We start from the raw sequence: 14,039 nt of genomic DNA, 5'->3' as shown, positions 1-14,039 counted from the left end.
ATATTCCCACTGGTGGGAGTTCAGTCGGCAGTACCACCTCTCTGAAGGTGGGCTGAGAAGTTCCAGTAAACAAGCACAACAGAACTGCCAAATAAGCATCATCTTTTGATGCCACATCAAGAGTGAACAGATGTGAACAAACTTCTCGTTCTCCCAGAACAAGTCTATATGAAGGAAAAATGGTTGGCAACCAGGGATGGTTTTAAAACTGGGATTTTATTAAAACTTAATTTTAAAAAAGTGATTCCCCATATCAAAGGTATTGGTTCCTCAGGCTGGATTCATAGATATGCAGGGCTGGAAAGGACCTCAAGAGGTCATGTCTAAGGCTAAAATTTTGTCACAGATATTTTTAGTAAAAGTCAGGGACAGGTCACGAGCAATAAAGAAAAATTCATGGAGTTCCGTGACCTGTCCCTGACTTTTACTAAAAATATCCATGGGGATATTTACTCGGCAGCTGGGCAACTGCGGGCGGCCCCGCTAGCAGCTGTGGGACCCCCCACCGCCCTGGAATCAAAAATTTCATCTGTTCTTATATGGCTGCACAATAACAGTTGAAACAGATCACAAACTCCTAGAGAACATTCTTGACAAACCTTTAGCTTTTGCATCACCAAGACTTCAGTGCATGAACTTAAAGCTATAAAAGTATGACTTGAAAGTGAAATACTAGCACAGGAAAGAAATTCCTCTAGCAGATCTTCTCTCACACAATTTCAATAAAAGGACAGATGCAAAAGAGGAAGACGACTTGGAGGAACATGTACACAATACTACAACATTTACCAGTGTCTACAAATAAGTCAGAAATAAGTGAGAAAAAAAGAAAGCAAAGGTACAATGAATCTTTTAAAAGAAACAATCAGGATGGCCTTCACAAAAAACAGCAAGTTTCCTTGGCTTTGAGAGACTTTTAGAATTAAAAAAAAAAATCAGATGTCTCTGCAGAATGGACTAGCACTGAAAGGGGAGAAAACAGAAATTTCAATGAAAACACGTCTGGAGTTTCCAAAAAAGATTCACGAAGGATACCTCAGTATAGTACCATGCAAAAGAGAGGCAAGAGACAGACTTTACTGGCCCAGTATGAATGCACAAACAGAAGAAATGGTAAGAGATTGTTGCATTTGTGCAAAGTACCAGAGACTGAACTTCAAGGAACCTGTGACAATTTGTAACACACTTAGCAGAGCTCGGCAGCAATTGGCAATTATTTGAACAGAAGAAAACCCTACCTGCTGATAGTTGACTATTAGTTGTTTTTTCAACTAAACAACGTGCTAGTCAGCACTATAGTGAATCACACCAAGGCGGTACTTGCTAGACATATTTCTGATAAGCTCATTTTGGATAATGGATCACAATACATATCTGAGGAATTTCAAATATTTGCGAAGGATTGGGGTTTCCTACCCATGGATAGAAGTCTGTATTACCCACAGTCCAATGGACTAGCTGAAAAATATGTACAAATAGTCAAGCAGATACTTACCAAGGCAAATGAACAGTCAAGACTGTAATGACAGTTTATTAAATTACTGTAACACACCTATGGAATCAGGGGCTTCACCTGCACAGATGTTAATAAGCAGATGGCTCAAATCAGTAATACTTGTGAAGGAGACTCTTTTAATGCCTAGAGTTGCAGATCACAATAAAATAAAACAGAGCTGGGTGGATGAATGGATGACAACTGAAATCATTCTATGATACAAATGCCAGAACACTGAAATCTCACAAAAAACTCCATCATAATTATGCAAAATTTAAGGGGTCAGTGGCACCCTGGCATGGTAATTTAACTAGCAGATCAACTCAGGTAATATGTAATTCAGACAAAAAATGGACAATTAGTTAGGTGAATCTGCAGACGCCTAAGGACTGTTCATATTGGTGCAACCACATCCGTTGACAAAAATATGATTTGTAATGCTAAAACAGCAAGTGAATCATAGAATCATAGAATATCAGGGTTGGAAGGGAACTCAGGAGGTCATCTAGTCAAACCCTTTACTCAAAGCAGGACCTAATCCCTAACTAAATCATCCCAGCCAGGGCTTTGTCAAGCCTGACCTTAAAAACCTCTAAGAAAGGAGATTCCACGACCTCCCTAGGTAACCCATTCCAGGGCTTCAACACCCTCCTAGTGAAAAAGTTTTTCCTAATATCCAACCTAAACCTCCCCCACTGCAACTTGAGACCACTACTCCTTGTTCTGTCATCTGCTACCACTGAGAACAGTCTAGATCCATCCTCTTTGGAACCCCCTTTCAGGTAGTTGAAAGCAGCTATCAAATCCCCCCTCATTCTTCTCTTCTGCAGACTAAATAATCCCAGTTCCCTCAGCCTCTCCTCATAGGTCATGTGCTCCAGCCCCCTAATCATTTTTGTTGCCCTCCGCTGGACTCTTTCCAATTTTTCCATATCCTTCTTGTAGTGTGGGGCCCAAAACTGGACACAATAATCCAGATGAGGCCTCACCAATGCCGAATAGAGAGGAATGATCACATTCCTCGATCTGCTGGCAATGCTCCTACTTATACAGCCCAAAATGCCATTAGCCTTCTTAGCAACAAGGGCACACTGTTGACTCAGATCCAGCTTCTCGTCCATTGTAACCCCTAGGTCCTTTTCTGAAGAAAACACTAACCGTGATACAAAAAAGCCCTTAGAACTACCCCCCAGGCAGACTGAAGAGTACAATCAACACAAATACAATCACCAGATGACACCACGGCTGTGTCGCTCCAAATAAAGATTTAAACACAGAATGGAAGGACTATGGCATGTCCTAATGCTGTTATGAAGCAGGAACATTGGTAATGGCATCTCCAAACTTCTTTTATTTATAAGGGGGATGTATTGTACATGAGCTACATATATCTGGGTACACTGTTAATTTAAAAGAGGCTCAGGAAGTGACTTATATACTAGGTTCTCTCTCTCTCTCTCTCTCTCTCTCTCTCTCTCTCTCTCTGTCTATATGTGGTGAGCTATGCTGCTGAGAACAGAGTATTAATACTGGAAAATGCTTGTTAATAAAAACTTTTATTTTTTTACCCTATCCTATGTAGATCTCTATTCCTGTGAGAAGTCTAATAAAAGACAATACAGTGATGTAGCCTCAATAGACCTCTGCTCTGATCACATATGGCAATTCTCATGTTTTTGATAAGACACAACACTGGTAGTGCAATCAAAGTGAATGAAGAGGACGTATGGAAAATTGTACAGCCTTAAGTGGAACCTCAAAAGAGTTGCTTTCATTTTCCCGGGCAAGGGCCGGTAAATCCTGAATTATCTTGTCCTCTGTGTATGCTCTGGTGATGAAGTGTGAATTTTCTGTAATATTTGTATGAAACCTATGTGTGCTCCAGTTTCCCTTATATTTTGCATGGTTACCCAGTGAGAGAAAAAGGACTGTTTGCTCTCAGGGCAGGCTAAGAGACACAGGTATGAATGTTGCCCTAGCTGTCTGAGCCTGACTGGTTCATTATAAAAGGACTGTCTGAGGTCAACCCCATGTCAATGGAACATCAAAGAATACAATGGAAAAGCCAATCACCATGGCATTGACACCTAGCAACCCATGACCAAGAGAGAGATTGATTTTGCCATCTCTCAGCAGGGAAGCTGAGCCCAATGCCCCAGCTCAAAAACAAAGGACTGGTAAGAGATAACAGTTGGTTGCTGGAAGGAGTCAGGGGCTTTCACCTGGGAGTTGAACAAGGTCAGACAGAAAGGAAGAGCCTGAACATGGGGGTTGAGTACAGCTTAGCTGGGCTTTGAGCTAACCAGACTGGACTTGGACTCTGCTTTGACCTTCATTTCTCTATGCCAACCTACAGATTTACTATTCTGTGTTCCACCTGACTAATAAACCCTACTCTTTTGACAATGCTGTTAGAGTGTCACTGCAGATACTTGGTGAGGTGCATTAATCCCTGAAGAGTGCATAAGTGTCTACCAGGAGTCTACCTCAGTATGACTTGCCGAACAGAGCTCACAATATGAAGCAGGAGTGCTGGAGCCACAGAGATTCAGTCTAAGAAGGCAGTGAGGCTGAGTGGCCTACCCTGAAGGAAGAGTGAGACTACTTGGGGTTTGGCACATGGAACGGGTTCCTCCAAAGCTGGGGGTGTAGCACCGATCCTGTGAATCCGTGACAGTTCCCCATCCTCTACAGTGAAAACTAAGCAGGCTTTCAGCATGTTCTTTAGTCTTACCTTACCTCAAAGGGACATTTGGATAAGATCCAAGAATTATGCCTTATTTCGCATTGGATCCAGTGAGTGGTTCCATGAACTCAGAAAGAATTTTTTGAGATACATTGTCTGCAATTCTACCCAGGGGATACCAAGGCATAGCACAAGCAATTCTAGCTACTAGAGAGAATTGGCAATTGATGAATGCTGCTGGGAAACCATTCATGCAATAAATTTTTGGCTCACTGCAAATCTTAACCATTGCGGTAAAATTATGGCCAAAGCCATGCCTATTTTGACCCTTAGATGAGTGATTCTCTGTGCTGGGCTCTAAATAGTCATCTTGATTTTGAACAGCTATTGGGTTTGAATCATTCTAGCATCTGAGGAGTTATGAGTGGGGTCTCTTTCTCTAGACAAAGCACTGATGGATTGTCTTAAGAAAACACTATTTTCAAACAAAGATGCAAAACATACACATTCAAAAGCTTAGACATTCAAAGTTAAGAGCCCACTTTTAAAATAAACATTCTAAAATACAGAATTCCAGTTCTCCGGACCTTCTAGGAGACCTCAAGCAAAACATGGAAGACAAGACTTCTTCATATTTAAAAACAACAAAAAGTGGGGCGGGATTGTTCAATTTTCTCAGGCTTTTTTTAGACAGCATAAAGAAGCAAAAAAGAGAAAAACCCCTATTGGAACCAAGGTTTACCCTTGAACAGCTGACATAATGTTAAACACATCTTGTTCCTGTCCATTTTGACTTTCAAATTCACATTTATCATCATGCCAGTTAACAGGATTCCTTAAGGCTGTATTCTAACAGCCTAATTTGCTAGTGAACACAAGCCCTACAAGGGTTAACATCATAAACCTCCTGAGTGTGAGTTTTTTCTCTGTCTTAGGCTCCTCAACCATATTAGTTTGACTTTGTGGGTAGTAGACCAATTTAATCAAATTAATTTCTAAAATTAGCAAGATCCTCAAGATTGAAGATGCAGACCCCAGAAACGCTCCAAAGAAATCCCCTTCAAATGAAAAATTTAAGGATCAATATTTTTCTATTCCTAAATATTTAAAAGATATTAATTTAGAGTGACTGCCTACAAGTTGGAAGAATATTTGTAAGCTCTGCCTCCTCATTATACAAATCTCTTAAGGAAAAAAAGGTCAACATTTTATTTCTAAGGTGGACTCAGAAATGTCTTCCCATATCAAAAAGATGGCAACCTTGTGGAAGGGGTAATTTTATCTAAGGATCCTATATAATATAAATATCTTTCAAAATAGACCATGACACCTTCTTTTTAGCTTTATGTGCTGCTGTGGCTTGGTCATCTCTACAACTTGACTCTCCTGGATGCAAACTATTAGGATGCTCTCAAATTAAAATCTAAGGATAATAGAATCACGTATGAAAAACTTCAAAACATGTATAAGACTCTTCCTTATTTATGTTGCTTTTTGCATCATCACAAGATTCACATCTCATGCCCTTCTTCTCTCTTACACAGTGGCCAGAGGGAACATGTGGTTCTAGTCCTGAGATCAGAATGTCATCTCTAGAACCCATTCAAATCCAGGCCTCTTTTGTCAGAAGTTTTTGGGGGAAGCTTTAGCTACAGCTGCGGGGAAAAAAAAGTTTCAGATCTTAGCATGTTCCCTATGTTCAAAGAGATAAGGGACAGTCACTTTTACTTCAAGGTTAAGAATTTTAAGGGCTTTGGCAAAATCACAAACAACTCTTTTGCTCCTTTCATTCCCTCAGAACGAAATGGACAAAAGCCTCCCTTATAAAACATTTGGTCTCCATCTATGTTATATTAATTGAAATATTTGTTTTAGTTACATTGTCACTGTATCACTCACTATGGGTTCTAAAGACAAAGGTCAGTAAAGAATGGGGTTTTTTTAAGTTTGCTCTTGCCCTAAATATACTTTGGCTTCAATGACATTCAGGCGGAGGCTTTTGTTTTAGCTCACATTAACTTGTCTGAATCCAAATCAGAGCTCATAACTAATAGCACCAGTTATATTTGGAGTGTTTTGATAATTTTTTTGTTGCTGTCCACCACATTCAATTTATAACTTCTGTTTTATTATTTTAGGGAGTCTTCCTCGATTGTTTACAAATGTTAGCACTTCATTTTTCCCAGTCCTCCTCCGCATTTTTGTTTTCAAGAATTTGATAAGCTCAAAAAATAGCAAGAGTGATGAAATACAGTATGTCTCAATTTCTGTACTATGTGCAAGACTATTTAAATCTCAAAATATACATACTTTCAAAACTGTTGGAAAAATTGACATACCAATGTTTTTCACGGAAGCCACAGAGAGGATAGGATCTGTTGGGCTAAGAATGGTTCCAAACAACATGCTAACGTGCCAGTTCCAGTTATACTTATTGATTTTATAAGTGAACCATCCAATTAAAGTACAATTCAGCAAAAGGCCAGGAACTGAAAGTAGCAATATCTGTGAAGACAATTCATAAATGTATTATTAGATTTTAAAATATTCATAGATCCTATTGTATCACAAGATTATTCATTTTACATTCCCAGACAAAAACTTTGTTACATTGGATTTAAGGTTTAGTGCATATAAGTAATTTAAGGGTACAAATATTATTGAGATATTATAATTATCCCATAAATAAGCATTACAAACCCTAGGAAATTCAGAGTTAAGATTAAATTAATAGAAACCCAAACATGTTAAGAAATTAAAATAAACAGTTTTTAAGGCATGTGAACAACTTTAATTCCTCTTTGTGCAGCCACCCTGCAATAACCATACAATCACAAGTGGATAATATCACTGCTTGTAGTGCTGGATTAAATTTAACTGATTTTTTTAAAACAGATTTTTTTTTTTAATTCATGGCATCACTACAGGACAGAGTTACGGTTGGATGGGTGGCTGAATTGTGAATTGCTTTTTGTGTTATTCTGGCCACTTCAAATGGTATCACCAATCCCCTGCTTATTCTTTTAACAGTTCAAAGAGGTTTCCCATCAAGTAAATTGTTAATGGGGGCTGTTTTAACTATCCTTTAGTCACCTATAGTAGTTTTAAAAAAATATTGTAAAGCTGGAAGTTTTAATTTCTTTACCAGACTTGCAAGCACAACTGCACTGGGATTTGAAGCAATAATCTGCATGTCAATATGAAGAACCCCCAATTTCCTAGTGCTATGGCAGGAGTTTACCAAAACAACTAGTCTCTCTAACAAATTACCAATATTCAGCCTACAATCTGATGTATTTAAGTGGCACTTCCTATACCCAGTCTGGTACCTTCCCCACAACATCCCTCAGACCCTGAACTGTGCACTAGAACCCAGATGGTGTCTTCCCCTTCACCCTGCCATGTAGGTTTGAGAAAGAAGTGCAAAGGGGACAGCCAGAGACTCCAGCTAGTAGGGGCAGAATCAGTGATTGCACCCCTTTAGTTTTTTGAAGAACTTTCTACAGTTTTGACTGAACTTTTTTTTTTGCCCTGTGCTATTGTTCCAGCCCTCCTCCACCTCCACCACCTCTTCACCTCAGCATCACTCCTCTAACCCTCTTCTCCCCTGTTCCCCTTACCCTCTTCCCTTCCTTGAGCTTATCCTTCCTTCTAACTAAACCCAGCAAAAGAAAAAAATAATAGAACTAACATGATGTTTTCTGCCATCACATTGTTCTCTCTGCTTGTATGTTATACCCTTTCCCCACCCTTCATCTGTCTTGTCTATTTAGATTGTAAGCTTTTCAGAGCAGGAACCATATTTTTGTTCTATGTTAGTACAGCATCTAGCACAACATGGTCCAGGTCCATGACTAAAGCAACTAAATGGTACACTACTATAAACAAACTTTTAGGCTCTTTTAGAACTTGCAGACTTCCATTAAAAGAACTTCTCAGGAGATGGCATATTGGGTTCTGTCGTGTACAATGCCAATTTGGTCTGTGCATGCTTTCAGCTACTGAAAATTGAAAGGGCATTAAAATAATTTCCCAAACACCACCAAACTGCAGGAATCAAAGTGTTTTTTTTTCCCATCAGGGGCTGGTTTCTTTGTTCAGATTTCATGTTGTTTTCTCTAATTTAAACATTTCTGTACAATTTCTTCAGCCAGTTTCTAACTGGCAGCTTTCATAGAAGAGTTTATATCTGAACTGAAAAAGCAAATATTGAAGTGCTGATATGCATACTGATCACTTTGGGGAACATAGTCAATCTTTATCTATATAATAATTACATTAAAAAAACTTATGTTATGAGAATATTAAGATTGCACTCAAGAGTTCGGAAACACCAAAATTAAAGTTACTCATGCAATCCTAATTCAGCTCCCTTGTGCATACGTATTACAATACAGTCTTTATTTACCAGCTCTAGTGTCCACAATTCAAAAAACACCATCAAGCAGCCTCCAGGTACAGATTACAACCAGCTTAGTATTTACCATTCCAGGTGAGTCATAAAGCAGGTGGCAATTGTCATATACTTCATATACTTAGGAAGCATCATTGACAGTGCTGGAGGATGCTTAAAAGATGTGGATACTTGCAAAGCAGCAGCTATTGTCATATTTCAGGCCTTTCTGTGGACTCTGTGGGGAAGTCTGGAGCCCAAGCAGCGGATCTACAGAATCATGGCTATACCAACTCTGTTGTGTGGCAGCAAAATGTGAGCACTAAGGAAGGCTATAGAACACTAAATTGACCTTTTTGATTCTTGTTGTCTTCATCAGCTATTTCATACTAAATGGCAGTTCAAGATCAGAAATGAGGATATTCAAAGCTGAACCCAGCAACCATATCCATCAGCACTGATTTAGTTTCGGCAGCTTTCTTGGCATAGACACATTATTAGGATGGAAGACCAAAGTGTTTACACCAAGGAAATGCAGCTACACCACCAGCAATCAAGTGGCAGTGAAAAAGGTTTGATGTCATGCTAAGATTGCCAGCAATGGACATAAACTGAATATCAAGCATGACCACCTTAAGGACCTAGCTAGAGATCCATGTGGGTAGTGTGCTATCTGCAAGAAGGCTAAGTCCCCCTAGGATCTGCCACGATGATTACAGTGTGTCAAGAAGCATGTTGATAAATTGTAAAGGGTTCTGAGAAGAGCCACAAAAATGATTAAAGGGTTGGAAAACATATCTTACAATGATAGACTCAAGGATCTCAATCTATTTAACTTGGCAAAGAGAAGGTCACGGGATGACTTGATTTCAGGGGGAAAAAATATTTGATAATGGGGGGAGGGATAGCTCAGTGGTTTGAGCATTGGCCTGCTAAACCCAGCATTGTGAGTTCAATCCTTGAGGGGGCCACTTAGGGATCTGGGGCAAAATCAGTACTTGGTCCTGCTAGTGAAGGCAGGGGGCTGGATTCAATGACCTTTCAGGGTCCCTTCCAGTTCTAGGAGATAGGTATATCTCCATATATTATTATTATAAACTAGCAAACAAAGGCATAACATGATACAAAGGCTGGAAGTTGAAGCTAGACAAATTGAGACTGGAAATAAGGTGTAAACTTTTAACAGTGAGGGTAATTAATGATTGGAACAATTTACCAAAGGTTGTGGTGGATTCTCTATCACTGGACATTTTTAAATCAAAAATGGATTTTTTTAAAGATGTGCTCTAGTTCAAACAGGAATTATTTCAGATAAGTTCTGTGGCCTGTATTATACAGGAGGACAGACTAGATGATCATAGTGGTCCCTTCTGGCCTTCAGATGTATGAATCTATGATTACATCCAATATTTTCTGTAAGACTCTACCTCATACAATACACAGGACGGACAGTTGTTCACTGAATGGGGAGCTAGTCCATATTTCTTTTTTATCCTCATCATTCAGTGTGTAATGCCATACATTGTTTGCTGCACACCATCCAAACCCTGCATTGAATATAATTATTAATTTCCTCATTGGCTTTTCTACAGTGGTGTCATCATAGTATCTTAACATTTTACAAATGTTAATGAACCTATCTTCACAAAACCCATGAGATAAGGTGAATATTATCCCTATTTTACACCTGGGGAAACTCAGAGACAGAGATTAAAAACAAAACTGTCAAAAATGTCAGCTAATTTTGGGTGCCCAATGAGATGCCTAGAGCTTTATTTTTTTCAGTGTACTTAGCATTTTATAGCACTTATATCTTCAGAGCAGAGCTTCCATTGACCTCACTGGCGAGTTCTCAGCACTTCAGGAAATCAGACCCCTGTGTCTCATGCTGGGTACTCAGAAAATGATGAACACACCATGGACATCTATGAAAGTTTCGGTTTAAGTGATTTGCACTGCATCACAAAGAAGCTCTGGGGCATAGGCAGGGACAGAGTCCAGTTCTCCAGTGTGGCATTCAACTGTCTTAACCATGAGGCAATCCCTTCTCTTCCTGCAGTTCCTTTCCTCATTCATCACACACTTTCCAACCTCTGCAACAAATGAGGCAGGAATCCTACACACAAGATTCACCTAACATCCCGAATGAGTTCCCAAAGCACAGCCTATCAGGTGCACTAAATGAGGTAGGGATCCTGCAGAAAATATACTGTGAGATCATGTAACTAAAGACTGTACTAATGCATAAACAAGAGGGCCAATTAAGGTTGCATGAGCACACTTAATTCTATCATTTCCTAACTTTGCATACTGGTCTTTGCAATCTTAATATTCTTTTAAAAATCTTGGATGCAATTTCCTTTTTAAAAACCCATAAAACTGAAAAGAACAAAAATTCCATTCTGTGGAACCATAATGATCCCCAATGTGGTCTTCAGCAGGATTGGGTTGATCTTTAGAGCCACAGCGTAGTCCTCTGTCACTTGAGTTATTGTAGTAACTGGTAGTAGTATAAGACTTTTCCATGTGAACCTGCCACTAGAGGGGATGGAGACACACTTGACCCAAAGGGTTTCACAACTATTTACTAGAAAGCAAAGGAATGTTGAGACTCAAGAATAATATGTTAAAATCTAAATTCTGTCAGGGAACATAGTAACTAGTGGTTACAGACTCTTCTGCCTCTGTCCCCCACAAGCCTTTCCATGGCCCCCTCTGCCCTATCCCCCACCACCTCAGTTCCTGCCCCTCTCTGGCATGGTCCATTTTCCCCCAGCTTAATTGCTACCTCTGTCCCCACTCATTGCGCCTATCGCCCTTATCCTTTGCTCCTTCCCCTCTCCTCCACTCCTTCACCGCATCTCTTTCCCTTATCACTTGTTCATATCTCCCCACATCATCTGTCCCTTGCTGTCCTGCTCCTGCTGCTATTCCCCTCCCCCCATGCTCCTAAATCCACCCCTGAGCTCCTGTGTGTCTCTGCCCTGCATATCTCACCCCCTCCACCTACACTCCTCCTCCTTTTGCATTCAAGTCTGTCTGTTTCCTCCTCCTCACTGACTAGGTGCCAGCACCAGGAGCACTGAGAGCACGGGAAAGACAGTCTGCCTGCTCTCTGACCACATACCCAATGCCAAGCAGCATCCAGCAGCCAAGAGGAGCAGTTTCAGGGAAAGTCCTGCTCATCCTTTCCAACCTTGAGATAGCGCATGCACAATCCAGTCAGCATATAGGAGTTGCAAGGGGACAGAGCATGCTCAGTGCAGACTGACTCTTTGGAGAATTTAGCTGTCAAACTCTAACTAGACTCCACTGAGCATGTGCCCAATTTGGGCAAATTTTCACAGACAAAGTAAAAGGCACAACTCTGACACCAGGGCAACCCTGCCCCAATGACAAATTTCAAGTATCTTGTTCCACAGCAGAGAGGTGCTAAGTTTTTCAATGAAAGAGTTGTAAGAATTATCATTTTACATGGGCAAAACGTGTTTTTCCATAACCTTGTTCTTGGAAACAGCTTTATAATTTTAGCTGAAACTTGCCAGAAATGTTCCGTCTCATGCAGACCTCTAGCATGGAAATTTCCATCCCAAACAGTTTAAGTTTGTCAAAGTTATAAGCAACTGAAACACAATGTTATAATGGAAAATGCATGCAACCTTAACTACAGGTATCACTTTCTGAGCCATCTAGGTTATGTTTATTATTTTGATATATTTAGGAGCAACCAACTAATCCTCATCCATTTATGTTTTTTCATCGGTAGAAGCCTTACTCCCTGTTCAGCTAGTTTTATCTATGAGCAGCAGGCAGTGCCAGCCAAATTAGCATCATTTGAACAACTGGTTTAATAGAGCAGCTGTCGAAGGAATACTAGAAGTGCAGCATAGAAAGGAGCACCTGTGCTCCCTCTCAAGATTGAGGAGCCATTCTGGATGTTGAGGGATGGGGGCATGCTAAAGAAGAAACTCTTCATGCTCAAAGATAGTAGCATTAGCTGGAGGTGCTGAAAGGAGCATTCACTCCACAAAAATTTGTGGCAGCCTGGGTAACCATGGGACAAATCTCCTCCCTGAAGAGATTGAATGGACATCTGACAGGGTGGTGAAGGAGAAAACAAGGTTTGGCAGAAGTCTCCTGAGGAGTATACTGGGTCTTTTACAGTGAAGTTGTCTCTAAGCTCTCTGTTGAGCAGATCTTTTCTAATACCCTCCCCCACAGACCTTAAGATCAGCACTGGAAAGACAGAGCAATTGAGGGCTGTGACCCACCCCAGTTCTCTCTCCCCAAGACCTCTCTTTTCTTCACTCCAGGTTGAGATAGGCACACTCCCAACTCACAGATGAGGTGGCACTACATTTAAAAGGTTAAAAAGTTTCTAAATTCTTATTGCCCCAATGAAGCTTTTCCTTTTCTTTTTAAAATTTATAATATATACCAAACCATTGCAACCACTTTACAGCCACAAAGAAAAACAAGGACACAATTACCTCTTATCTTTTCCATATAATAATGAACTCTAATAGGAAGTTTCTGAAATCACATCTTACCTGCCAAAATGATTTCCGAAATGTATAAAAATCCATTTCAAAAGCAGCAGTAAATATTATAACAGGTGTGAACATATGAAGAAACAGGATCGGATCAATCTCTGCAATGTATTCTGTCAAAATAGTAAACTGACAATACAAAAGAAGGTAAAGTACACTTATTAAGTGATTTCTGGAAAAAAATAATATATATTATGGAATTGGGGGGGAAATTAAAAGGTTTTTTCTATCTGTAAATCTGCAAGGATATTAAGTAATCATCATTCTGGACCAACTGGTTTCTCTTTGCTGTTCAAACTGTCAAGACAATATGATCAATCACCGACTTCTAAATATTTGTCATTCTCCTCTCACCAAACTGCACTGCCTCTTTTAACAATTTGGACCAATGGGCTCCAAGTAACAGTGCGCACAGGTTCCCCAGCTGGGGAGGAAAAGGCAATTACAAAATGACAATGCTCAGCACCCACCTGTTAAGGCTGTATCCCCACTTTGAACTTTAGGGTACAAATGTAGGGGCCTGCATGAAAACTTTTAAGCTTAACTACCAGCTTAGCTCTGGTCCGCTGCCACCATCCCAATTGGATTCCCTCCCTGGGAAGCCTTGAGAAACCTTTCACCAATTCCCTGGTGAATACAGATCCAAACCCCTTGGATCTTAAAACAAGGAGAAATTAACCATTCCCCTCCTTCCTCCCATCAACTCCTGGTGACTACAGTTCCAACCCCCCTGGGATCTAAAACAAGGAGAAATTAACCATTCCCCCTCCTTCCTCCCACCAACTCCTGGTGAATAAAGATCCAACCCCCTTGGATCTAAAAACAAGGAAAAATCAATCAGGTTCTTAAAAAGAAGGCTTTTAATTAAAGGAAAAGGTAAAAATCATCTCTGTAAAATCAGTATGGAAATTAACC

At 40.1% G+C, this 14,039-nt stretch overlaps 1 protein-coding gene across 1 annotated transcript in view; it reads right to left on the bottom strand.

Annotated features, from left to right (window-relative positions):
- Positions 1–14,039, bottom strand: part of LOC128836127 (sodium/hydrogen exchanger 10-like) — a 239,766-nt gene that overhangs the window by 212,103 nt on the left and 13,624 nt on the right. Inside the window, exons 3-4 of the mRNA XM_054026143.1 lie at positions 13,125–13,253; positions 6,521–6,686 (exon numbers count right to left, since the gene is read on the bottom strand). Of these exons, the coding sequence (XP_053882118.1) occupies positions 6,521–6,686; positions 13,125–13,253 (295 nt within the window). The remainder of the gene's footprint in view (positions 1–6,520; positions 6,687–13,124; positions 13,254–14,039) is intronic.

Source organism: Malaclemys terrapin, chromosome 4, assembly GCF_027887155.1.
Source record: "Malaclemys terrapin pileata isolate rMalTer1 chromosome 4, rMalTer1.hap1, whole genome shotgun sequence".
Taxonomy (NCBI): Eukaryota; Metazoa; Chordata; order Testudines; family Emydidae; genus Malaclemys; species Malaclemys terrapin.
This window is presented reverse-complemented; position numbering and strand designations above follow the sequence as displayed.